This window comes from Peromyscus leucopus, chromosome 7 (genome assembly GCF_004664715.2).
Source record: "Peromyscus leucopus breed LL Stock chromosome 7, UCI_PerLeu_2.1, whole genome shotgun sequence".
NCBI classification, from domain to species: domain Eukaryota; kingdom Metazoa; phylum Chordata; class Mammalia; order Rodentia; family Cricetidae; genus Peromyscus; species Peromyscus leucopus.
Window position 1 is genome coordinate 9,568,625 of NC_051069.1, and position 25,780 is coordinate 9,594,404.

At 43.7% G+C, this 25,780-nt stretch overlaps 1 protein-coding gene across 3 annotated transcripts in view; it reads left to right on the forward strand.

Moving 5' to 3' along the window:
- Map2k5 (mitogen-activated protein kinase kinase 5) overlaps positions 1-25,780 on the forward strand; it is a 233,270-nt gene that overhangs the window by 98,982 nt on the left and 108,508 nt on the right. For all 3 annotated transcript variants that reach the window (XM_028867040.2, XM_037207420.1, XM_037207421.1), the window contains exons 12-13: positions 2,788-2,849; positions 8,560-8,608. In XM_028867040.2, the coding sequence (XP_028722873.1) occupies positions 2,788-2,849; positions 8,560-8,608 (111 nt within the window). The remainder of the gene's footprint in view (positions 1-2,787; positions 2,850-8,559; positions 8,609-25,780) is intronic.

A 25,780-nucleotide genomic window follows, 5' to 3' on the forward strand; every position in this document is an offset into this window, starting at 1 on the left:
AGTGTGGTTGTCACATTTGCATTAATGGGACTCAGTTTCAAATAAAGTCAAATAAGGCTGGTGGATTCCTCATTAACATTCCAGCACTAACATTTATGGTGTGCCAAGTCAAAGAGTTGCCTTCTATGGAGCAGTGTACAGAATAGAGCTGGCACTGAAACCAAGGGAAAACTAGCCCAAACCCTCTCCATTTAGCCTCTGAGAGGGAGTGCTCATCAGAATTAACAGGCTCTCGTGACTGAGTAGATCTACGGCAGTATCATCTTTTCACCTCTTAATTTATCTCTTGAGCATGGGAAGGGTGGGCTACATCTGATGGTACAGAGCCAGCTCCATAAAGACCTGTCCATGTGGGCAGCTGAGGACTACAGGGTGTTTACAGGTGCCAGTGAACTGCCTTCAAGTAAGATTCCCTTTCCCTTATTCTATTGATAATGGTTGTGGTGTCACCATTGGCTTTCAGCTTAGCTTGGTAAGACCACTGTCCACTTAGCTCCTTACAGCCTCTTCTATAACTTACATAGAACTTCTTGTTGGTGTGGGTGGGCAGGCTCATTCCCCAAGGGTTGAGTCCATTGGCTTCCTGAGGAACTGCCCCAGTAAGCTGCTGTTGTTAGTGTTCCCGATACCACATAGCAAGCTTTTTCATCTGGAATTTACTCATCCATGCAACTACCTATGCACCCGAAAAAATCAATGGGAACACTGTTTTTCTGCCACTTTTTCTCTTTTATTGCATCTAAAATAAAAATATTTTAGTAAATAAGGATGTTTCCACTCTTTGCATGAGTGTTTTGTTTTGTTTTTCCATATCTCCCCAGTAGCACTGAGAGCCACAGCACAAAGTTACTTGTACTGTGGTTACTCAGCCTGTGCTCAGAGTCCGGGAGCTGCAAGCAGAAATTACCTAAAGGAGTGATCATTTTCCTACACCTGCTTTCATCAGGATACATAGGAAGCTATACCTCTGTGATGTGTGTGCCATTTTTAACAGAACAGTAGCTTTAGGGAATATGACATACCATAATAGTCTGTTTGCACAGAGCGTGTCTTAACTGCGTTTCAGAAGAGTGACATGTTTCATTTTCAAACCTTATTAGGTGTTTTTTAATCATCAGTGGTCACATCATAAATATGAAATTTTAGTCTTGACAGAAAAAAAAAAAGTTACTTCTGAAACATCCTGGGTACCCTCTTCATAGTGATAAAAGACTACACATCAGTTTGGCTCTAAGGGGATATTATGTATTATTAGCTTAGTTCTCATCATATTGTTAGCAAGTGAAGTACTCGTTCCCTGCAGAGTATATGTAAGTTATGTTGTTGAGATTCTTAACGCATTCCTGTTTATACTTCCTGATGAGTTGGACTCTCAGAACAATTGCCTTGGGAATTGCATGGTGTCTGGTCATTCCGGGAACTGTGGTGATTCCAGGGACTGGTGATTCTGGTGGCTGCGGTGATCTGTTGCTACAGCTGGTTTAAACATCCTTTCCTGGAAGCTGCTGAGAGCATTATGGTCAGTGAGATAGGTAGGGTTCCTTCTAGCACTGATATTTGGTTTCCTAAGTCCAAGAGTTACCTTTTTTGGCTAGACCTATAGGATAGAAATGATGGTAGAACTGGTAAGAATTAAACCCAAATCCTCTGCCATTTTTAGCCTAAGAATGACCCGCCAGGCATGGTGGCACACATTAAGCCCAGCACTCAGGAGACAGAGGCCGGTGGACCTCTGAGTGTGAGGTCAACCTGGTCTACAGAGTGAGTTCCAGACCAGGCAGGGCTATAGAATGAGACCCTGTCTCAAAATGAAAAAACATACAAACAGAAATCCAGAAGGACTGAACTCCACAGAGCACTCATCAGTCAGCAGGTCTCCTGACTCTGAGGGGCTCTGCTGTGTCCTTTCTTTCCTGCCAACCTTCTCTCAGAAGAGCACGGGAAGGACAGCAGGACGAATCTGCCCAGTGGTCTTTCAGTTTTAGAAAATGTCAAAGGTGATTTACGAAAAGTCAGAGTTGACAGATAAAGCAGTATAGTAGTGAGCCACAGTCTAGTGGAAATAAATTAGATGGAGGACCTGTGTGATGGCGCTGCAGGTCAGGTCACCTAAGCTCAGTCCCTGGACCCACACGGTGGGAGGGGAACACAAGCTCTCAAAAGTCGACCTCTGACCTCCACAGGTGGACTCACACACCCATGCATACACACAAGAAATAGGTAAAATGTAATTAAAATAAAACAGAACTTGAGAGATTGTGTTTTGTTTTTACCTCATTGGTTTTCATGGTCCTCAAGGAGCTGGGAGTTGATCAGTTGCTTTTCATGGAAAACTTAGCCTTGCTGCTTCTACTGTGCAAGCCTTTGTGTGTGTGTTTTGAGGTTCGTACCCACCCACATTTGTTTGATAAGTGGAAGAATTCTAAGATAAGGGTCTCCAGGTTGCCATGTGAGAAAGTGGACATGAAGCATCAAGTGTGGCCGTTGGGGTCATTTCTGTAGTTTTGTTGACTTTTACATTTTCATAGAGGGCAGGTTCTTAGCTACCCTCCTAGTTCCCTTCAGTTTTTAATGACTGGATTTTTAAATGGAAGTAGCTGGCCATGCCTTCCGGAAGTGCAATTATGTCACTCATAAAAGTAGAGCTGAAAGCCAACTTTGCTCTCCATATTCTGTATGTGACATCAGAGAATGGAAATGGCATTCTCATGAGGCAGGCACAGAGGAGAGTCCAGTGCTCTGTGCCCGTGATTCGCTTGTAGTAATGCCACATCTTTGTCTCTACAGGGGGGTCTTTGGATGTATATAGGAAAATTCCAGAGCATGTCCTCGGAAGAATTGCAGTGGCGGTAAGTATATTGGCTTCAGTGGAGGGAGTCTATTTAAACCCTCCTGTCCAGTCCATTCCTAGGTTCTCAGATGCGTCCTTTCTTTCTGTCCCAGCTGGCTGTTGGGTCCTTCTTACCATCGTTGTTTCTGTCTTTTCCTCTTCTTGTGGGCTAACCTCCAGCATAGTCCCCCTGGCTTGTCAGTACTGTGATTACAGGGACCTTGGTGCCTGGGTTTCTAATTTCATCAGAGAGAAAACTGGTACAAGGGACATTCTTAGTTATAGAATTTGAAAATGATTTAAATTAGTGAAACAGTCTATAAACAAAATACATTTGCTCTTAAATGGTTTTTCAGTCTTCTTATGCTTTTGGTTTTAGTCTTACCTTTTAGGGACTTTATCTAGGATTCTGTGCCCTTTGTGATGAGAAGCAGTTTTCTTATCTTCTGTACTCACTAATAAATAGACAAATTATATCATCTAAACTGGCATTATTATGTAAGTCCCAGATTTGAGATTTGGAATAATATAAGCTAACCGTATCTAAAAAGAGTCACTGGGTGCTGTAATCGTAAACAATTGCTAAAGTAAAGACGCTCTGTTAAATTAAGTGGTTTAATGCAGAACAAAGTGATTATATCATGTACCATTTAATTAAATGGCTTATTTTCACATTCATTATACATCAAACTGACAACTCAAATTCTTTAATCCAACATGGACACTTACTCAGGCTTAGTTCATTGTAATTCACAGCTTTCCTTTTTTCTTTCTAATTATTGGTGTGAACTGCCCAGGGTGATGAGCACTCTCCTTCTGATGCTGCCTCTGCCGAGCAGCTTCTCATCTGCACATGAGGCAGAGTATTCAGGATGCAATCTGAGTACTGAAATCAGTGCTTTAGATGAAAATAAAAATGTTTCCTTTCCTCTTCTAATCTCCGAGGGGAATGATTGCTTTGCGGCTTTTGGCAGTTCTTGGCTCTAGAGTTTAGTAACACGTATAATAAAGGGCAAGAAGAGGCAAGGAGAAGGGCTAGGAAGCAGGGGCGTCTGCAAGCCCTGCGTTCCCATCATCCCTTGAACTTGGGAAAATAGAAATCCGCTTTGTGCGGTGGAGAAGCATGTTCTTTCCTGGCCTCATCAATCTTGGCTCCCTCCCGTGTAGAGCACCAACAAGGCCACTGGGCTTTCTGATTCACCCAGGATAGGAAGGTTGTGAAGTGAAGAGTCAGCAGACAAACTGCCAGCGTTAAATACGGGGCTTGCTTTTGGGTGATTCCAGAATGCTTCAGCAAAAAGCATTAAAATGGGTGCGAGTCCAGGCGGGGTGGATGGTTTTGAATCGGGGCAGTCTAACAAAAGAAGGGCAGTTCGTCCACTTCTGCGGTGCTCCAGGCCGTGCTATTTGGTGGTGGGAGTAGAGGAGACACTCTGGACAGCTTGGCTCTTCTGACAGCTTTCAAAAACTCCGTTAGTGCCCTACACTGGTATAATACCTTCACTGTGTGTGTGTGTGTGTGTGTGTGTGTGTGTGTGTGTGTGTGTGTGTGTGTGTGTGTGTGTGTGGTCTGGATAGACTCCAAACATGGGTGACTTTCCAGTCTGGCCTAGGGACAGCATCTGACACCATAAGATCTTAGCAGTCCAAATGCAACTATCACCCTGATGGGTGGTCCCTCGTGGCTTGTAAAATGCACGTGCACACAGCCTGTTCCGGTTCTCGGTTTCCCTGGTTACTTTTCCTGAGTGTTCCAAAGATGGCATCAGTTTCTTTCCTTCGAATCCCTCAGCTAGGCCAAGCAGGCACATGCAGATAGCCTCGACTCTGTCCAGTCCAACAACAGAATCAGATGGGTCTGTGTGAGTACTTGAGTGCCCGCCTCTGTGGTCTACTTATGGATGAGTTCGCCGCCTGAGCAGCCCGGTAATGTGAGGATGGTTGAGCACGTCAGTACTAAGCAAAACAGAACAGCTAAATAACTGCCCCCTGCCAGTGCTATCCTAGGTATAGGGTGCTCCTTCACTCTGTTTTCTGAGAAGCTGGGGGTGGGGGGGGGGAGAAGAGAAAAAGGAATTAAAGGGGAAACTAGGTTAAAACAGAGAGATGGGGAATGATTAAGAGTAGTGAATGGGAATGAAGGGATAATCATATATACAATATATGAATATACAATACACAGTTGCTTCAGATTCTTTTTTCAAGAGGCATCTTGCTTTTGCCTGGGGGGTCTTGATCGCCTGGGCTCAGCTGCTCTCCCAGGACTCCAGGCATGTGCCACTGTGCTCAACCTAAAGATCATCTCATGTCTCTTTTAGAGATCTCTTTCCCCAAGATGAGCTTAATTTTCCTGGATCTAGTAATCCAGCATGCAAGGCAGGTCCACAGACCTGAAGGCCATCAACAGATGAACCGTGCCAGCATCTGTGAAATGTGACTCAGATTTTCTCATGTAGGATGTATGGAGAGAGAATGTTTTTCCCTTGAAGAAATCCGTAGAAAGTACCTGATCTTAGCCTCCCAGCTCCACAGGCTTCTGCCCTGCTGTCCACTGAATCTGACTTCTTATTAAGAAGAGTACCTTTCCCACTGCCCCACATTTATTTCCCCCTTATGTCTAAGGCAGTGGCAGACTGTGCTGTATTTTGAATGCTAATGTTACTGTTGATTGACGTTGTCCCTGAAAAGGTGTGCACTTGACATGTCAAGGAGTGAATAATTGACAGCACATATAAGTACTGTTCGTGTCAAGGCTTTGTTAGGGGGTTTTGTGCAGCCTGGCTTACTGAATACCAATGATACTCCAGACTAGTGGACAGATTTCCTGCTCATTTATACATGGATACTTAAACACACTATAGGGAAATATCTGTTTTCACAGTTGGAGGGATAATAGTTCTTTTTTGAATGTCTAACAAAATTTATGATTTTATCAAATGTCATAACGTCCGTATTGTATTTCTTTCACTACTTTGCAATCTGAATCTGTTGGATTATATCTTGTTTGTGTGTTTTCTGATCATTCATTTGCTGTTGCGCTAATGTGAGTGACACACAGGCTGTAACAGGGAGTCTCACAGTTCACTGCTAAGCTTCTCAGTCAGGAAGTTGAAGCTCACTTCCTCACGCTCCCACACTAACCACTGGGGCCTCCTCCCACTACTCAAGGAAAAGCCATTTTCATTGCTGATATCTTTTATAAACATTTGGATACTTTATCTTATTTCTATTGATAAAACTACCTTCATTTATGCTTTTATTTTAAACACATATTCTAATTTTATTATCATAACATATGTATTTATAGGCAGAGGCAGTCAGATCTCTGTGAGTTCAAGGCCAGCCTTGTCTACAGAGAGACTTCCAAGAGAGCCAAGGCTACACAGAGAAACCCTGTCTTGAAAAAAAAAAAAAATTTAAAATTTTATTCTGTTCTCTTAGAACAGATAAACATGGAATGGACTTGATCACTCTATCAGCCCCCCCTCCCCAATACCTTCTGCTCTTTGAGAGTGGCCAGACAGGCTGGCCTCTTTCAGCATTAAGTAACACGGAGTTGACTTTTTTTTTTTTTTTTTTTTTTTTTTTTTTTTTTTTTTTTGGTTTTTTCGAGACAGGGTTTCTCTGTGTAGCTTTACGCCTTTCCTGGGACTCACTTGGTAGCCCAGGCTGGCCTGGAACTCACAGAGATCCGCCTGGCTCTGCCTCCTGAGTGCTGGGATTAAAGGCGTGCGCCACCACCGCCCGGCTGACTTTCTTGATCTTTAACATTTGGAAATTGCTTTTTTCAGTTTGTATTTCTGGTGTTTACTCTTGCTATTAGTCATTTTTGATCAACCAAAACCTTTGCATACAGAGCCCTAACCCTCCTTTTCTAAAATCATGTTTGAGGTACATAAATCCCTTAGTTATTTCTTATCATGATAGGTTTTCTTATTATATAGACCTGACTCACCCAGAATTTTCTGTAATAATAAGTGCTTTTAAATGCTTCTAAGTACATTTTGAGTAACAGCAATTTGTTCCATGTTGTTCTTTTAAATCCAATTATGAATAGTAAACCTTGAAAATATAAGTTTCTATTCATGTGCTATGAATAAAACATGCATTTCATGTAACAACCAGTCTTGTATAAATTTTGAAGATTTGTTTATTATTTATTTAGTGGTACTAGGGTCTGAACTTAGGGCCTCCTGCCTGCTAGCCAAACCTTTTACCAGTGACCCACATACTCAGCTCAAGATTGAAAGATCCTAATGGCAATTCCTGATTAAATTTTCCACAGAGAAAGTAATAATCCAACCTGTATAGTTCGGGTCTTTTTCAGAATTTCATTGACCGGCTTTCTTAGCGCTGGCAGTTAAAGAGGAAGATGGGGTGGAATTTAAGCAGTGGTAGTCAGGCATCCTCCCTGGCATGTACTGCGATGCTGTCTGTGGGCTTCCTCCATATGCAAGATGACCAGGAGACGTGCCGTCTGCAGTCATCGTGGTAACCTTCTTGAAATAGTTTTTAATTTTCATTTTATTTTAAAATCCCAGAAAGTTTTGGAAGTCATCTCAGGACTTCCCACAGAGCCTAGACCACAGTCCTCCAGTGAATAGTCTGACACATCTGGCTGACGTGTATCTTTACCTTGATCTAGGGCTTGCTTCTCTTTCCTTCACATCAGTTAAGTTTGCCATTCAAGGCCTAGAATCTTGATCAGGATTCCCCAGCTGCCTTTGGGAAAGGTGATTTCTGTTTTAGCTACTTCCTTTCATGAATCAATTTCTTAAAATGTTCTTGGGCTAGAGATGTAATTCATTGGTACAGCACCTCCTGAGCACACACAGGCCCTGGGTCCAGCATTACCAAAAACTGAAAGTAAAAAATTTTCCTTCATCATAAATAGCATGACTTTTTAAAAATCACCCAGGCACTGGAGAGATGGCTCAGCAGTTAAAAGCACTTGCTCTTAAGGACCCAGGTTCATCTCACAGTTCCCATGTGGCAGTTCACAACTGTTTGTAACTCTGGAGATATGATGCCTTCCGCCAGCCTCCATGACCAGCAAGCACACACATAATGCACATACATTTATGCAGGCAAGCACTCACACACATAAAATAATAATAAACAACGTCATTTTTTTAAAAACCACTCAGAAGTCCAATGTAGTAGTGTATGCCTTTAATCCCAGCACTTGGGAGGCGGAGGCAGGTGGATCTCTGTGAGTTTGAAGCCAGCCTGGTCTACAGAGTGAATTTCAGGACAGCCAGGGCTGTTTCACAGAGAAACTCTTGTGTGGAAACCCCCCCACACACACACACACAGGCACGCACGCGCACACACGCACGCACGCACGCACTCACTCACGCACACGCGCACACGCACACACACACTACTGAAAAATGGTTGAAAAGTCCTTGCTCCTCTCTTCTGTCCCTCTCCTAACCCGCCCACACCACCACTGAGGGTTTAGCTTGTGACCTTCCAGGTTGTTCCGTGACACATGCTCATCTCTCTTCTTTGACACACCCCGTCTTTGGAGAGCAGTAAGGTCACAAGCAAGGAATGTGGAGCTCTGCAGTTGGTACCCCAAAGAGCTCTGCAGTTGGTACCCCAAAGAGCCCCAAAGAGGAAGTTCAGTTTGACAGTGGTTTAAAGGAGAACGTGTGGTTGATTTGCTAACGTGGAACATGTCCTGTAACGTCCATAACTGTACTGTTTTCTCTTCATAATTTTAGGTTGTTAAAGGCCTTACCTATTTGTGGAGTTTAAAGATTTTACACAGAGGTATGTTCTGGGTTTTACATGTGGACTTAACGTGGGGATGGAGGAGGTTGGTTTAAGGAAAAAAAAAAAAAAGCATTTCAGCCAGCTGATATGACCATAAAAAAGTGATTGTTTGTAAATGTTACTTTTCTTATTTTCTCCCTCTTATTTTCATCTTTTCTGCTTTTTTTTTTCACTACAAACCAAGGGATTATATTTTTGTGAATCATATTTATCAAACATGCAAAACATATTTTGTTCTATTTGAAAATAGCAGGCTCTGTGTTATTTAACTGTAGGTACAGCCCTCCCCTTCCCACGGTCCTTAGGGAACTTCAGGTGTCTTCCTGAAGAGATTGCGCTCTGTTCCCTGGAAATGAAACTTCAGACAAGGACCTAATGAAAGAGTCAGGAATGGTCCCTTGTGACGTGGAACGGGATGGTCTGCTAACTGTTGCGTGTTACCGGAGGAGCCTCCTTTTGTTTGTTTAATGTTCCCAAAATGTCTGAATTCATTTGAAGCAAATTATGAAAAGAGAAAGAGACGGTAACCGAGCCAAACCACACATTCAACTTAGTGCACATCTGCTTACCCGGGCTCTGTGTACATCTGGGGAATGCAGCCGTGTGCAATGAGATGCCATTAAAGGAAAGGGTTTTTTTGTTTTTAATTTGGTTTTAGTTTTTATTTTTTAAATTCCCCGCCCCCCAAGAACAGGCTAAAGCTCTTGGAAGGAACTCACCCTATCTTCAACTGCAGTCTCCTACCCAGCCTGTGTTCTTCATAGGTGCTCTCAATAACCCCATGCTTCCAAACTTCTTCATCCTTTTTAAAGAGAATATCTACATTTGGAAAAGTATAATATTCACTTTTAGAAGGCATTCGTGCTGACTAAAGGGAGTCTTAAGCCCCCCCATTTCCTCCACCCCCCGCCCCATAAAGCCATTGTATTTCTAGAGTGTAAGTGGTACCAGGGTAGTGGCTGAGAGAGTGAGCAGGGCTGGATTAGTATCATTTTCCTGGGTGGTATGTATGTGATCCATATGTGAACACATCTGGTGAGTAATGTGTAAAAGAAAGGGGACATTCTAACCTGGTGGGCAGAGCTACCCTGTAACGTGTACTCCTACCCCTGTGCGGCACCCATGGAGCCCTTACAGCCGGTGGATGCTTGCCTTTTCCAGACATCTGCTGTGCATTTGGCATGGGATCTAAGGGAAGGCATCAATGCTCAATAGCAAAGCCTTCATTAAAAGGACCATGCTGTGGAAATGAGAATGTTATTATAAATTGAAACTTAGGATTGTTCTGTACTCTAGGCAGACAGGATCATTCTGAACTAATGAATTCTCTCCAACTGTAACTATGGAAAATGTGGTTGCTCAAAGAACTCTGATGGATAGGGAAGTATGCCTCAGATATTCCAAAACATCTTTTCTTTTCCTCTTTGAGGTGACAAATCATGCTGACAAGGGGCTGTTCCTCTAGAATTCCTCTTTCTAAGTTATTTGGGTTAGTCTCACTCTGTGAGAATAACCAGATTTGTTTGTTTGTTGAAATGATATATCATCAAACATGTCTCAGATGGATTTTGTGAGGATCTGAAAATAAAGCCCAGAGTCAAATTACCAGAACAATCCTGTGGTCATTTAGGAAGGCACAGCTGACCAGAGCCCTTGGAGTCCAGTGTACACTTCTCTTGCTATTTGCAACTTGGGCTCAGAAAGGACTTCTGGTATGTTGTGGGAGACGGTTGTGGTGACTTGGCTGATTGCTGATACGGAATCTTTCTTTAGGTTTTTCCGGCCCACTCAACACCCAGAGTAAACCGCTATAAACTATTCCTGTGGGAGGTGTCTGTGAAAGCCATGGGGATGGGTTGCCACAAGCCCTCTCCGGGGACTTCTGCTTTAGTATGAATCAGGGAAGTCGTGTATGTATGTCTGCCTAGATAGAAAGGTGACTGGATCACAGGGCAGATGAGTGTGTGTTCCCTCGTAATGGGCCCTCAGCTCTCAGAAAGTGCTGTGGTAATAATACATCTTCTTAATAAATTTCCATGTTTGGCCTTGGAGTTGCATAGCCATTCACAGAGGCTTTTACCTTCTGAATGTAGAGTCAAAAGAGTCAGGGCCCTGGAGACTTTTGTAAAGGTCTGTACTGAGAAACTTAGCCTAAATTGAGTAGGTTTTGTCCATATTTAATAACTTGGATTTCATAAAAATAAGATTAAAGATACCTTTTTATTTACCAAAAAGCTATTTAATTTTCTCCTTGATTAAAAAATTGTAGCTTTTTAGATGAGTTCAATCAGGCAATTAAAGATCAGAGCTTTTAAGTTCAGCTAAGGCAATTAAGTAGGTAATATGGTTGTTTATACACTTGTACTGTATACACACTCACCACTGTTCCTTCTTACACACACATAGACTCATTTTTGCTTCCTCTGATTGATGATGGGAATACATCTGAATATGTGTCACATTGTCAAATCAAAGCTGGGTCCTTTTATGGAGGCTGGGGGAGTCTGGTCCAGGCTGTGTGAGAAGACAGCCAGTGAAAAGAAGACAACAGAACACTAATGAGTGATCCAAGCTTCCCGCTTTGTGTCGGCCTAAGTACTAAGAACTGTGTTCTCCTCTGATCATCCCTTTCTAAGGCTGCTCCCCCCAGACAGAGCAGAGAATTAGTAAAATGACATTACTTTATACTCAGAAGCACACATTTTTCACAATGAAGAACTGGAGATATGTTTGGCTGCTTGATATAAAAGAACAGACTACTTCTCCCATATAAATGGCTTGGTCTGGTATCCTGGGTTTTAACTACGAAAAATGGAAAAGTGAAATCCAGAGCCTTTTTCTCAGGGTAAGTGGAGACTATAGAGCAGTCTAAATAAGAAGCAGCCACAAACCTTTGCTCCACGATTAGTCTGGCCCCCTTAGTTTACCCGGCTGCACATTATGTCACCCGGAAATGGTGGGACCTGGAGTTCAACAGCTCAGGCTGGACCTGGGTTCTCTTCAGTCAGCTGTTTCTCTTGGTTAGCATTTTAATATTTGAGGACTTTGTGAATGATCAAATGTTAATCCTGTAGATAGATTTTTGTTATAACTATGAATTAATCACTTCATCCAATCAATAAGAATACTCCATTAACAAATCCAGCCAAGGAGAGAGTTATTGTGCTTTGTGTTACAGGGTCAAAAAATCCATAACTCCCTTTCCTAAGCTAAAGCAAATGTGATGACATCACATGAAGATATACTTATTTAAAATGTTTGAAATGCCTACCAAGATTAACTACTGTGGAAAAGCTGTCTTCGTTGTCAAATAGAAGTGAGCGCCCTGTGAGCAGGGTCTTTGCTGACCGTGGGTAAAAACAAAGACAGTGAACAGTGAGAATGTGTGTTGGGCCAGATCCGACATTCCAGCAAACATTGCAGCTTAACTTCAAAACATACATCACCACTAATGAGGTGAGAGCCCTGCATATTAATAAACCACGGCTCCAGTCACAGCCATCATTACCCACATCAAACATAAATACAAGATTAACACCTATGCCATTTCTGTGGGAAACGTGAGAATGCCCTGGCAGTAACTGCTCTTGCTTTCCCCGAGGATAAAAAAGAAATGGAAGGGTAATGAGAATAGAACTAAGATTAAGAAAATAAAACCGGCCGTCAGTTGGGGCCATTGTACAGAGATGCGGAAAATTATAGAGAGAGAATGCTAGACCTCTGTACCCCAGGATACCTTTCTATATATGAACCTGGGCAATTTTTCTTGCCTTCTCCAATAGAAAAGCTGAGCATGGTGCATGCCTGTAATCCCAGCCCTTGCGGGGCTGGAGCAGGAAAATTGTGAATTTCAGGTCAGTCTGAGCTATAGGGTGAAACATCTTTTAAAAAAAAAAAAAAAAAAAAAAAAGGCACCTGTGCAGAACAGTTTTTGCCCAGCTAGATCTCTGTGTGAAGAAAGAAACTTTGGTTTGTAGCCAGACCACCCTGAATGGACCCAATCTTGTCTGATCTCAAAGGAAAAAACAAGCCAGTTCTTACAGCATCCGCAAACACGCTAGAAGTCTTATTTTCCCTGGTGTTACCTTCCTAAAACTGACCACACTTGGACTTCTCCAGGTGCAGCCTTAGGTGTGTAAGCTAGTGTTAGTTTATTCCAGGTGTCGGTGAGTGCTTGGGAGATGGCGGTATATGTAACATGGGCTTTCTGCGTTCATGAAGTGTATTTTAGCAGGGTGGGTGAAATGGCGAGAGAGACAGAGACAGAGACAGAGAGAAGCAAGGGAGGGAGGGAAGGAAAGAAAGAAAGAAGGAAAGATTCATAAGCAATAATTACAGTAGTATTATAGAATGCACTAGAAAGTGGTTAGCTAAAGGATGGAAGCGTTTAGTAGATCCAACACCGCAGGGGCATGGGGGGCTTGCTCCCTTGGCACTCACAGTGAAGATGGCTGTGGATGGAGGCTTAGAGGAGTAGAGTTGGTCAAGCTAACAGGAGTGCATTTCTGACAGCATGGCCCAGCACCTCCTCTCCTAGATATTTACACAGGAGAAATGATGCATGTGCTCCACAAAACTAGTGATCAACTTTTCCCAGTGGCTTTATTCATAAAAGATGTGCATTGGAAATAACCAATTAGTCTTTTAACGAGTAAATGGGTAAACACGCTGTGGTGCATCCATACAGTGGGGCGTGACTCAGTAGTAAAATGACTGAACTTTTGTCCGCACAACAGTGTGGACAAATTTCAGATATGTCACACTAAGTGAGACTCGGTTTAAGCAGTACTCTGAAAGGTAGAACTGAGAGTGGAAAGCCTTAGGAGCTGACGGAGGAAGGGTAGCTTGTAAAAGCATCTGGGCAACTTAGAGGGGTCATGCTTCAGGGAACCAGGCAGAAGTTAGTGTGTGTGGGGGGGTTGTTTTATTTTGTTTTTTAAGGAAGGAAGCAAAGGGGACCTTTGCTGAGGTGGGGAGATGCTTAGTCAGCAAAGTGTCTGATGAGTTTGGCTCCCCAGTTCCCCTGTCAACACACAGGCAATGGGACAAGGCTGTGAGGCCACAGTAGGGGAGGCAGATAGAAGAGGATCCCTGAGGCTCACTGGCAGCCAGTCTAGCCATATCAGTAAGTTCCTCAAAACATCAGGTGGAGAGCTATTGAGGAAGTGTAGACTTCTGACAAGAAGGTGCATGTGTTTCTATGTGCACATGTAACACATACATAACATAGTAAACACACATGTAATACACACAAAGAATTTTCTTAGATCTTACAAATGGGCTAGATACTTGCACTGAAAATGAAGTAGTGTCATTAATAGATATTTTTTAATTAAAAAAATTTATTTCAGTAATTGTATGTGCATGGGCATGTAACAGTTCCACCATTAAGGTCCCCAAAGTCAAACTTGGATCTTCAGGCTTGGCGGCAAGTGTATTTGCTCACTGAGCCATTTCACTGGCCCTAATAAGAAGTGACATGTAGAGTCACAACTTGGATGAAAAGCGACAGCATCTTGGGGTGTGTTATCTTGAAATAATTGTAGATTCATAAGAAATTTCCAAAAAGAAGGTGCAGAGAGGTCTCACAAAAAGCATCCTTCTGAAAGATTCTGAGAGGACCAGAGGCTGGTCATCTGGAAGAAAGTAGCCAGGAAAGTGCTGACCTGTGTCGTATAGTTATTGCCAGCACCTTGTAAATGACATCAGTGCAGACTGCGAGGTATAAACACTATAAACGTATCCTACTCCAAAATTACTCTGTTCATGAGAAGAGAAAAGAGAAGTAAAATCTTTGAATTTCTTAGAAAAGAAAATTTGATGTTAAGGTCAGAGTGTCCAAAGCTGTCCAAATGAGTGTAAAGCTGGGATTTGTAGTAAAATTAGTTAGGAAGTGAAACTACATTCACAAGAGTGACTCCTTACTGGTGGGGCATTGCCAGCAATAGACAATTAACCTGGTTGAATTAACCTGGTGATTTATGATGAACGTAATTTGTACGAAGCTTCCATAACAGCCCCTTCACGGAGACTAACAGCTGGGACTGCGGTTCAGGTTAGAGGGAGCTCAAGCGGCCTAAGCCGTGTCTCTGCCTCCTGAAATATCAGGGGCTTTTTTTTTTGTTTTTTGTTTTTCAAGGACTGGTTAGCACTTGAGCGATCCAAGTCAATTTAAAGGAGTCATCCCCAGTTGGTTTTATGTCGCAGAGGGTAATGATGGGAAAAACTGGGTGTGAGCGCCTTCTTCCTCGTGCTGGGGCTGCTTAGTCAGGCGGATCTGGTAGGGATGTTTGTGTTGAACAAATGTTAGTGGTGAGAGCCATGATTAGACCTTGGCTCCTGTTTAAATATCCTTTAAATGCAAGCATTCATTATGTGCCAATGCTATAGTAGATCGTAACTCATGAGCTGACTTAGCCAGTTAACTGAGGTAAACAAACTAGTTTAATGAGTATGAGTTGTTGATTTTTCTCCAGCTCTGACTACACGTGTGAACATCTCTAGACATGAAGCCTCCTTGCCTGTGCTGGTCATTCATTCTCTTTGCTTTGGGTTTACAGAGATTTCTGTATGCATAATAATGGTTTTTAAAAGATAAATTCTGTACAGTGTTACTTAAAAGTGCTCTGTTTAAAAAAAAAAAAAAAACCTTCCAAGGCTGTACAAAGAACTTTGAAAATTCAACAGAAAGGACAAACAAGAAAATCAGTCCAGTTATATAATGAGCAAAGGACATGGGCATGTACATGTGGCACATAACCACATAAAGAAGATGGCAGCCTCATGTCCTATAGAGAACGCAGACCCACGCTGACGTGAGGTCCCGCTACGTGCCTGTGAGAATGGCTACAGTTAGCAGGGACAACGGCAGATGCCGTGAGGTTGCAGAGAAGTTGGGGCAGTTGCTAGCGGCAGGGAAAGAGGGTCGCCCCACTGTTGACATTTCCGGAAAACTAAGCACGCAGCTGTCCTTATGACCCAGCAGTGAAGACTTAGGTCCACACAGTACTGTATACACATGTTCGTATCAGCTTTGTCCACGTTAACACAACACTGCAAACAACCTGGGTGTCCTTTGACGGGGAATGGTTAAAGAGCCCTAGTACATTCGTACCGTGGAATACTGCTCAGTGGCAGGAAGGGATGGACTGTTATCACCACTCTGGGTAAGCCTGCAGAGAATTATTCCAAGTGAAAAAGGCAGTCACAAATTTTGCTGCAATTTCTATAGCATTCTTGAACGAAACAGTTAGAGAAATGGAAGGCAGAGTAGTAGTCTCAGGGGCTGAGGAAATAGGGGTAAGAAGGAAGGTGTCTGCCCACAGAGGGCGCAGAGCATAACCCTTGGGATGGGAGTGTTCTCCAGCTTGAGAGTATTATTAATTCAGTTCCTTGCGGTGTACTGTGCTCTACAGTTTTACAGGATGTTACTACTGTGGGAAACCACATAGAAGCCAGCGTGATATGTCTGTTGTTTCTTCCAACTACGTGTGAATCTATGATTATCTCAGAAAACAACTGTCTCCGTTAGGGTTATTATTGCGATGATAAAACACCATGACCAAAAGCAGCTTGGGGAGAGAGGGAAGGGCCTGCTTTCTTATGGAACCCAGGACCACCAGGTGTGGTCCTACACAATGAGCTGGGCCCTCCCCCACCAATCACTAATTAAGAAAATGCCCCACAGGCTTGCCTACAGCCCAGTCTTATGGAAGCTTTTTCTTAGTTGAGATTCCCTCCTCTCAGGTGACTCTATCTGTGTCTAGTTGACATAAAACTATCCAGCATAATGACATTTAGAAAGATGTGTATCAATTATATGTCAGAAAATAGAGAGTAATGTGTATGGGAAGTATGGGTGATTATTCCTCTAAAACCCTTCTGGGTGGAGAGAGGGTTGGGATTGGAAGTGAGTTGTGTGATCATTGTGTGCTTTGACTCACAAATCACTGTAATGTTGACACACAGGACCCTGTCCAGCTACCCATCGTGGGGCCCTGCCCAAGTCACAGGGTTGCCTCTGAGTTTTGTCTTCTAGGTAAATCTAAAGGTTCTGAACCCAGATATCTTCTGATATCAGAAGAGGACCAAGTATAGGGGATGGATGCTGCAAGATGGCTGTGTACCCGTGGTTATTTGTTGGATAAATGAGTCAAGTCGTTTTGTGGGCTGTTTTCATCCTGGAACTGTCTGTAGTGCAGCTTACTTCAGAGTCCTCCTGAGTGAGGAGTGGATGACATCCTGAATGAATGTGCATTGGTGAGCTGAGCACAGCCGTGTCAAGGCCCCCAGTGCCTTACACCCACGGGACTATCGAAGCCTTCCTCCAGCCACGTATGAGTGGTTACAAATGGTTGACCAGACACCATCAACCACGGTTTCCTTCCTGGATGTTTAGAGCCTGTGACTGTGCCCCGGTAGTGACTTCCACCAAGATTAGCTAGCCTGTCCTGTTCAGCTGTGTACAAAACTCCCGCCTCCTCGATTCAGCTGGATAGAATTCCCTTGGAGTGTCTGTGCCGCCATGGTGCCCCTCACCAGAGCACAGGGCCCACCTGACCCCAGCTTTCCTGTAGATGTGTCCGTTGTCACTTCCCCGTCATCCCAGTTAGGACAGTCCCTAAGGATGTGTAAGGTCTCAGCAGTTCCGTGTTGTCCATAGAAGTATTGAAAGGTGAGAGATTTGTCATCAGCTGGTACATTCTGCCAAGTCCAGTGGACACACTGCTACATTAGCAGACTCCAAGGCGTGGTTGAAGGTCAGCACTGTGGAAATCAGATCTAGTGGTTTGCTTCTTGAGGAGTCAGTTCTTTGGAGTGGGTCTAATAATGTTAATTGTGGGTGTTATTACTGTAGTCAGTTCCTCGGTGTCTTCTGGGGCTGCTGTAACGAACCTTTGTGAATAAAATTTTTAGTCTTCATGACAGCCCTGTGAGGAGGTGTCTTGCACCTCCATCTTTAAATGAGGAAGTGGATTTCCAGAGAGGCTCTCTGACCAGTGTCAGGGGAGGCAGTAATGGTTAGCGGTCTCGTGCAGGATTTATAGGATGGGACTGAAGGGGACATTCTGGTTCTGCTGCTTAACTCACCTCAGTGAGCTGACCAGGTCAGCCACTTCCTCTCCATGACCTGACAGCATGTGTCTGCAGCCCGTGTGCAGAGCAAGGTGGTTATTAGTATTGCAAACCTGTTGCAGAATAGTATTTCAAGGGGTGTTACTTTTGTTTATGCTCTGGAATGTTTGTTTAATGATGCAAAGATGTGTTTGATGAAATAAAATTCACCTGCGGTCAGGAGGCTGCATCAGCCACTAGCTGACAGGAAGTGGTAGGGAGGAGCCAGGTGGAGAAGGGTTTATAAGGAGGGTGAGGAGAAGCATGAGGGCTTCTTGGAGGAGGAGAGCAAGGCGAGGAGGTGAGCTACTTGCTGTTCAGCCTCTCTGAAGAGCAGAATTGCACCTTAACCTTGGACTCTTGAGTTCTTTAGAGGGACGGAGGTTTAGCTTACGTCCCTTCTTAGCTTTGCAAGAGTTGGAGCTGAGGGAACAGACTCCCTCCGCTGCGGGCCTCGCTGCCTCACCGCTGCTGGTGGCGGTGGAGCTGCAGTCGCTGATTCGGACAGCTGTGGCTTAAAAGGCAGCAGCCATTGAAATAAAAGGACAACAAAACCATTGCTCCTCAAAAAGAGCAGCAGGAAGTTGAGAGAGCATGACTGGAACGTTCTCCAGTCTTCTCTCCTTTTCTTAGAGAGAAATCCAGCTGGTTAGAAATGGAAAGACACTCAAAACATCTAGATCAGTTTCTTTGTGAATTTCTCAAAATCACCCAAGAGTCCAGCCACTTAATGTGCTCAAGTGGGGTTCATCTAAGGAAGGTGCAGCTCGTTGAGGGCAAAGGGCCGAGTCAGAGGGACAGGTTTGTGGCGCCATGACTGATTAATTTCATTCATTTGAGACTTGATTTCCTCATCTGTCAAGTGAGGCTACTCGTGATTCCCATCTCAGGGCTAGAGTAAGAGCAAATGAAGCCGTACATGGCAGGGATGACTTAGCTCAGTCTGGCATACAGCACGTGCCAAGTGTGGTCTACCGCAATTGTTGTCTCTTCTTTGAAAGGATTTACCAGCATGTGCTGCTCCTCACCGTTTGTTCTGCATCCCATATCTTCATGTTCCTCCTGCTCAAGAGCGGTAATCGTTCTGACTCTTCCTTCAGTCCCATCGTAGACCCAGCATCACTTTCCAGGGTGAGGGGAGAATGTTGTCTTCAGACTCCAGGAGTCCATTCTCCCACAGTGTTCCCCATATGTGGACCATAACATGTGTAGACTGCAGATAGGACCTAAGATCCATGACTTAGAAAAGGGCTTTTATTGCTGTGTACTATGAAGGAACTGGGGAGAGGGTGAAAGATCTAGCCCAGGAGGAGAGTACTTGCCTTGCTCATGGCAGGCTCTAGAGGCAAGCCCTGGCCCCACAAAGCCAGGAATAAATAAAGTTTGGAGGAAAGGGGCATTGAGAGGCCCGGGCCTGTGTCTTTAATATTAACCTTACAAAAGTCTCCTATTGATCAGCAAGAAGGGGAAGCCATATATTGTACCTCCTGCAAGCTGAATCGTGAGACTCCAGACAGCAGCTGCCACCTACGATAGCTAATTGTGCTGCTTAATTTTATTTAGGGCTTTGGCAAGAATGCTTGGATGACTACCCTTTATTCTATGATGGAGTGCTTAGAGGAAACTTTGCTATTGCAGTGAGGTTTTTCTCCTAAGTGCATTCCTGTTGTGTGTAGATGACTCTTAATGCGGTGTCACCACAGACTGTATTTAATTGTACCTGCTGTTCTCACTCATTAGAGTGCAGTCCCTAAGAAATAACTGGAGAGATATATCAAGTGGTGTCTTTTCATACGACAATTAAACTTAATGAAGGAATATTGCCGAAGAGCCCCGTCCAGGGCTGGGAGAGCTTCGGAGAGTGGAGACCTCCGCCACGTGTCCCCTGGGTCCTGATGAATGGAGGGAGGACAGCAAAGAAAAGTTTAGTTCTGCTTCTGACGTGGTCTCACAACAGAGCTGTGTGGCACATTTTACAACTGACTGACGCTTCCTTAAGAATTACATCATGCGTGCTGATGAGATGGCTCAGTGAGTAAGGGTGCCTGCCACCAAGCCTGATGGCCTGAGTTTGATCCCTGGGACCCACATGGTGGAAGGAGAGAACCCACTCCTGCAAGTTGTCCTCTGCCCTCCACAAGTGCACTGTGGTACATGCGCGTGTGCTCATGCGTGCACACACTAGATAAATACAAAGAATTGTACCATGCCTGCTTTTAAAATGACCCAGGCTAGCTAGGGTTTCTATTGTTGTGAAGAGACACCATGACCATGGAAACTCTCAGAAAGGAAAACATTTAATTGGGGCTGGCTTACAGTTTCAGAGGCTTAGTCCATTATCATCATGGCAGGACATGGCAGCATGCAGGCAGACACGGTACTGGAGAAGCTGACACACTTCTCCAACAAGGCCACGCCTCCTAATAGTGCCACTCCCTCTGAGCTTAGGGGGCCAGTTACATTCAAACCACCACACCCAGTGAAGCTCACCCCTGAAAGACCAAGCAAGCCAGTATTGTAAACACACAATGGGAAGGGAGCAGCAGGTGCCATCACCAACATCTCTGGCAAACAGCTCACACAGAGGTCGCTATCTGGCTGTGTGGCTTCCTTTTCGGACAAAAGCGTACACTCTAAACTGAGTCAGTTTCCCCCAAAACTGCTCCGACCGGAAGTCAGCTCCTTAGTCCCTGTGCAGACTTTGATCCCTGTGTCCAGGGCCACCTTTAGGCCTGCAGCCAAACCCTGACCCCAGTGGTGTGTGGGGCGGAGCTGACAGGGGACGCCTGTGAAGGGCTGCAGCCAGCTCTGCTTCTGAGGGCTCAGCCTTGATCAGCAAGCCCCAGCTTACTGCTGTTGGTGTCTTCTGTAATGGCTAATTGATGCCGCCTGTGTAAAGATCCAGTTTCCTGTGTGAGGCAGTTATGGGCGGCAACATGGGTCGTGTCGACATGATACCAATTTCCACAGTCAATTTGGTCAATTCAGTGGAAGGGGAAAAAAAAAATCAGACCATCCTGAAAATCAGAACAGTTACGGGAGGTTACCGAGGCAGCCATGGTCGCCTGACTGAGCTTCTCATGCTTGACTAGTTGATTTTATATTCTGTAGACACAGCCTTGGTCATTTGGGAAAATCTCAAATATATAAAAATGACACTTTAAAATTAGTACCTTTTTAAAAATACTATTAATAATCATTGTGGTTACCTAGGCTTTTTAAAAAATGCATACCAGCTTTAAAGAGGAAGCAGCCATTGTACTATTTATATATAATTAAGAGTGGTTACATGGTGTCTGTCTCCTACCTTGTCACAAATTGGAAAGTGACCACTGTGGCCGGAAAGTATCTGCAAAACTATGGATTATCAACTAGTTTTCTGGGAAACAGTGTGCTACTGATTAGTTGTGTTTTGAGGCTTTTTTAAAAATAACTTTATTGATTTATTATTTATACACTAAGAAAGACACACATTTTAAGGATGCGATTCAAAAATGAACTAAATAATTTTATACTGTTATGTAACTATTGCTGTAATCTAGTTCTGGAATAGTCCATCACCCTACCAAAAAAACGTCTCCATCCCATTCACAGTCAGTCCCTGCCACAGGCCCTGCCTGTGTCCCGGGTCCTTGTCCTCCACCCACTCCCTGGCCCTGCCCCACTCTCCAGGGAACACTAATCTATCTTCTGACTGTGTAGATTTGCCTTTTCTGGACATAAGTAGATCCATATGAACTGCTGTGCCTTGCTCTTTCTAGTTTCTGTAACATTTAGTTAGGTTGATCGATGTTACAACGTTTGTCAGCCATCCATTCCTCTTTATTGCAGAATACTATTATATATGTATATATATAGAGAGAGAAAATGTAGTTCATTCATTTACTAGTGGATGGAGGGGCATTTGTAATTGTATATGGTTTGGGACTGTTAGGAATAATGCTGCTGCTATTTGCATACATGTCTATTTTTTTAATTTATTTATGTTGGTGGTTTTTATTTTTAAGGTAGGTTCTCACCATGTAGCCCAGGCTGGTCCAGTACTTGTTATGTAGCCCAGGCTGGCTGCAAACTTGAAGCAGGCCTCCTGCCATAGCCTTCTACCTGCTAAGACTATAGGCATGTGCTGCCCTGTGCAGCATGCATATGTCTTTGTAAGATTCTGGGTTGTTTTTTGTTTTTTATTTTGTTGTTGTTGTTGTTGTTGTTGTTGTTGAATAGACACCAGGGAGTGGAATTAGTATCTGCCTTTAAATCTCTATATTACAGCCATTCAGACAATCTCGGAGTTTAAGAACTTGTCATTTATCATTGCTGTACAGTATGCGGTCTGTGTTACTACCTGGGGTTTCATGTTTTGCTAAAGACAGGGTAGCATTGCGACCATACAGTTTTGTGGTCATTTATTTGAGACAGGACCTCACAATTACCAAGGTTGGATTTAAATTCCTAGGCTCTAGCCATCCTCCTGCCTCAGGTTTCCAAGTAGGTGGGACTTGCTGACTTATTAGCCATATGGCTTATGTTTAATTTTTAAAGACATTTTAGTTTTTATTCATTTATAGACTCCTGCTGAGGGTGGGGGCAGGAAGTTTGATGTGGTCCTCAGCACGACCCAAGACACCATTTGCAAACTCTTACATTCTTCCTGTTCTGGGTATTTTTTTCTCCCACCCATCTAAACACTTCACATTATTGGTCAGAAGTGCTGAGAGCCACCCCTCATCTACTTGACACTCCTGCAGATCACATTTATGGCATCATTATTAAAAAGTCCAGCTCACTGGGAAGTCTGGTTGAGGGCTGGGGAAATATTTTGACAAGAGACACCTGATGTGACTGGGTAATTGTTGATTCCTCTGTCGCTCCAGTGGAACAGCACCTGCCATTCTTGAAGAACCTGCTTGCTTTGAGCTAGAACCTCACTTAGGACTTGGGTCTGGCACAGTACCTTAGACAGTCCACATCCTGACTTCCTGGAGTGGGAGTTGTCATGGCCCGTTCCTCAGCAGTAGCTCACAATACGTATAGTGCATTGAAGAGTTGGGAACATCCATTCACAGACGATGCATTGTGCATTGAGCACTTGGCTCTGTGCCAGGCAGTGCTGAGCACAGTCTCACTCAAGTCCCACACCAATTTTATCACTATTAGAATATCCAGATACAATCAGATCCCGGCCTGATCAGGTTGATTGATAGCTGATCTTCCTGCTCTCAATAAGTTGCCAGTGCGAGTTCAGGGTGGTCTGAGGATTCATGCGACTGGACTTAGCTCTGCTCAGAGCTTTAATGACTTGTGTGGTGCAGTCCATGTGCAGGGCTGATGAGCAGATCTTACATGAATTCCATCGGCCGCTTTGCATAGCATCCCCCTGCTTCCCCTGAGAGGATCTGACACAGAATCTACCACTGTTTGCTACGAAAGCCCATCCATAACAAGTGATCTAGAACACTGGGCATTAAAATGAGCCACTTGGCATTTACCTTTATCTCACTTTCTCCAGCATGATACCAACTTCTTGGAAATCAGACTTTGAAGCAGGTAACACAAGCAAATGACATCTCATGCTTAATGCTAAAGGGTTTGGAGTTGGTTTTCTTTTCATTAAAGATTTTACACAGCACTAATACAAGCATCACTTTCTTCAAAGGCATGAAACGAACCCGTAATTCCAGGCTTCTACATCCTCATTTGTATTTTCTTTGAGAAGATGCCTCAGTTAAAATCAATGCCCTACCATTCATTTAAGCTCCCTTGCCTTCAATAAAACTAATTGATAAACCCTAATAATTAATGGCCTGATTAAACCAAAATGACTTACATCTGCCCTGATGGTTCCTATTTATAATCAGTCACTTTAATGACTCATCTTTTCTGTGCTTTGCTTACAGAAGGCAGGCTGTGATATGTCTAGGTGAGCTGCAGGAAAAGCTGCGGGCTTTCTCTTGCTTTTATTTTCTATAACTTGACATTACATTAAAATAAACACATACATAACTGTCTCCTCTAAAGTAATCTTTATACCCAGTCAAATGTCTGTTACTTTTTGGAAAACAGAAAAATTATCTCAGTATTTCTGGAGTTCTTCCTGGGAGGTGTAGAATTTACGTGTTTGATATGAAAATTTGATGTAGTATGGACAGTGACTAGGCTTGTTGATAACTCAGCCATAAGGTAGATATTATGAACAGCATAAAGGAGAACTAAAGTTGGGGGAGCTATTCTTGACCAACATTTAAATTCTGTTGCTTGGATCCAAATTTAACTTAACAACTGAAGCCCAAATGTAATCTTATCCCTTGTATCTCTAAAACAGTGCTTCACAACATGTGAGTCAAGACCCCTTTTGGGGGGTCTAATGACCATTTCAAAGGGGTCACCGAAGATATCTACATTACATTTTGTAACAATAACAAAATTACAAGTAGCAACGAAAATAATTTTGATAGGGTCACTACAACATGAGGAACTGACCTGTATTAAACTGTTGCAGCATTGGGAAGGTTGAGAAGCACTGTTTTGAAAGGTTTGAGTTGGCTTGTGCTGTAAGGTCAAAACAATGGATTAGGGACTAGAATAAAGTTCTTCAATGAGGACCAGTGAGATGCTCAGTGAATGAAAGGTCAAAACAATGGATTAGGGACTAGAATAAAATTCTTCAATGAGGACCAGTGAGATGCTCAGTGAATGAAAGCACTTGCTGCCAAACCCGATGACCTGCTTTCCATCACTGGGACTCACACGGGGGAAGGAAAGAAGCGACTCCAGAAAGTTCACAGGCACACACATGCGTGCACACAAGCCCACACCCTGCACTGCATCACACTGCATCGCACTGCACTGATAACTCACAGTGGTGGCCTGTACAAGATCAATCCAGTCAACATTCTGGCATGGCTAGAAGGGCTCACGAGGCCCCACCTCTAGCCGAGGAGCTATTGGCAATTGGGGGGCCAGTTTTCTTGAGGAGTGTGGCCCCGGCAGATCGCTGGTGCTCCAGGCTTCAGTGGATGGCCCTGCAACCATGCCCATACAGCACATACAGGCAGCACTAATGGGATTCAATGGGTTTAAATTAAAAAAAAAAAAATGAAGTTGGGAGGGGCACGTGGTTGGAGGGGAACCTACGGGAGGTAGAGGGGAGTAGAGAGGGGTGATATGATCACGATATACTGTATTTATAAAATTATCAAAGAATGAATTAAAATGAAAAAGAGTCTCTGAGTATAATGACAGATACGTACCTGAACACCAGTCAGCCCGCTTCTTAACAAACGTAACCGCAGATTTTGGAATTTCTAATGTGTGAGGAAGAGCAAACGGGTAATGACAGAAGCCTCCCAGTGGTGGCCCACGGCTGAAGGTCAGGGCAGTGTGGGCCGCGGCAGAACACAGCCAACCTTGAAGGGAGATGGAAATGTCTCCTGTCTCAGTTACGGTCACCTGGTGGCTATACATCTGTCAGACTCTCAAACAACATGCCAAGTGGTTACAGCGAAACTGGTTTTTAAAGAGGAATTAAGGGACTCCAAAAATTCACAAAAATAAAACAAATCATTCTTGATATAGTCTTAACTTTGCAGACATTTACTCAGAAGCAAAGAAAAGCGAGTTCCTTTGGTCTTTTCTCAATGCTGACTTGAATCCAGACTCTCGGGAACTGGTTTCTGATTTCGTCTCTCTGAGATGGAACCCAGAAAGCGTCAGGTTTTAAAAGCACAGCTAGGCTTGGGAGCCAGTTAGTTGTATGACTCGCTGTATTTGTAAGAACCATACTGTTTGTTCAGAAGGAAAATGACAGAGAATGCAGAAGTTGTACTTTGTCTCCTGAGCAGTCTTTAGGGAAGTATTAGCAGCTCCTGGATAGCTGTGGGTATGCCTTCAGAGGCCAGAGGTGGGGTCCAACTCGCGCTTCTCACCATATCTTTACATGGTGAAGTAACAGTAAGTATTGTGTGAACATTTGTAAATAACTGTGGACTTGTCTCACAATGAAGACTATCATTTAGGAATGTACCCATTCTAAAGAATGTTCTGAGTCAAATGCATGCT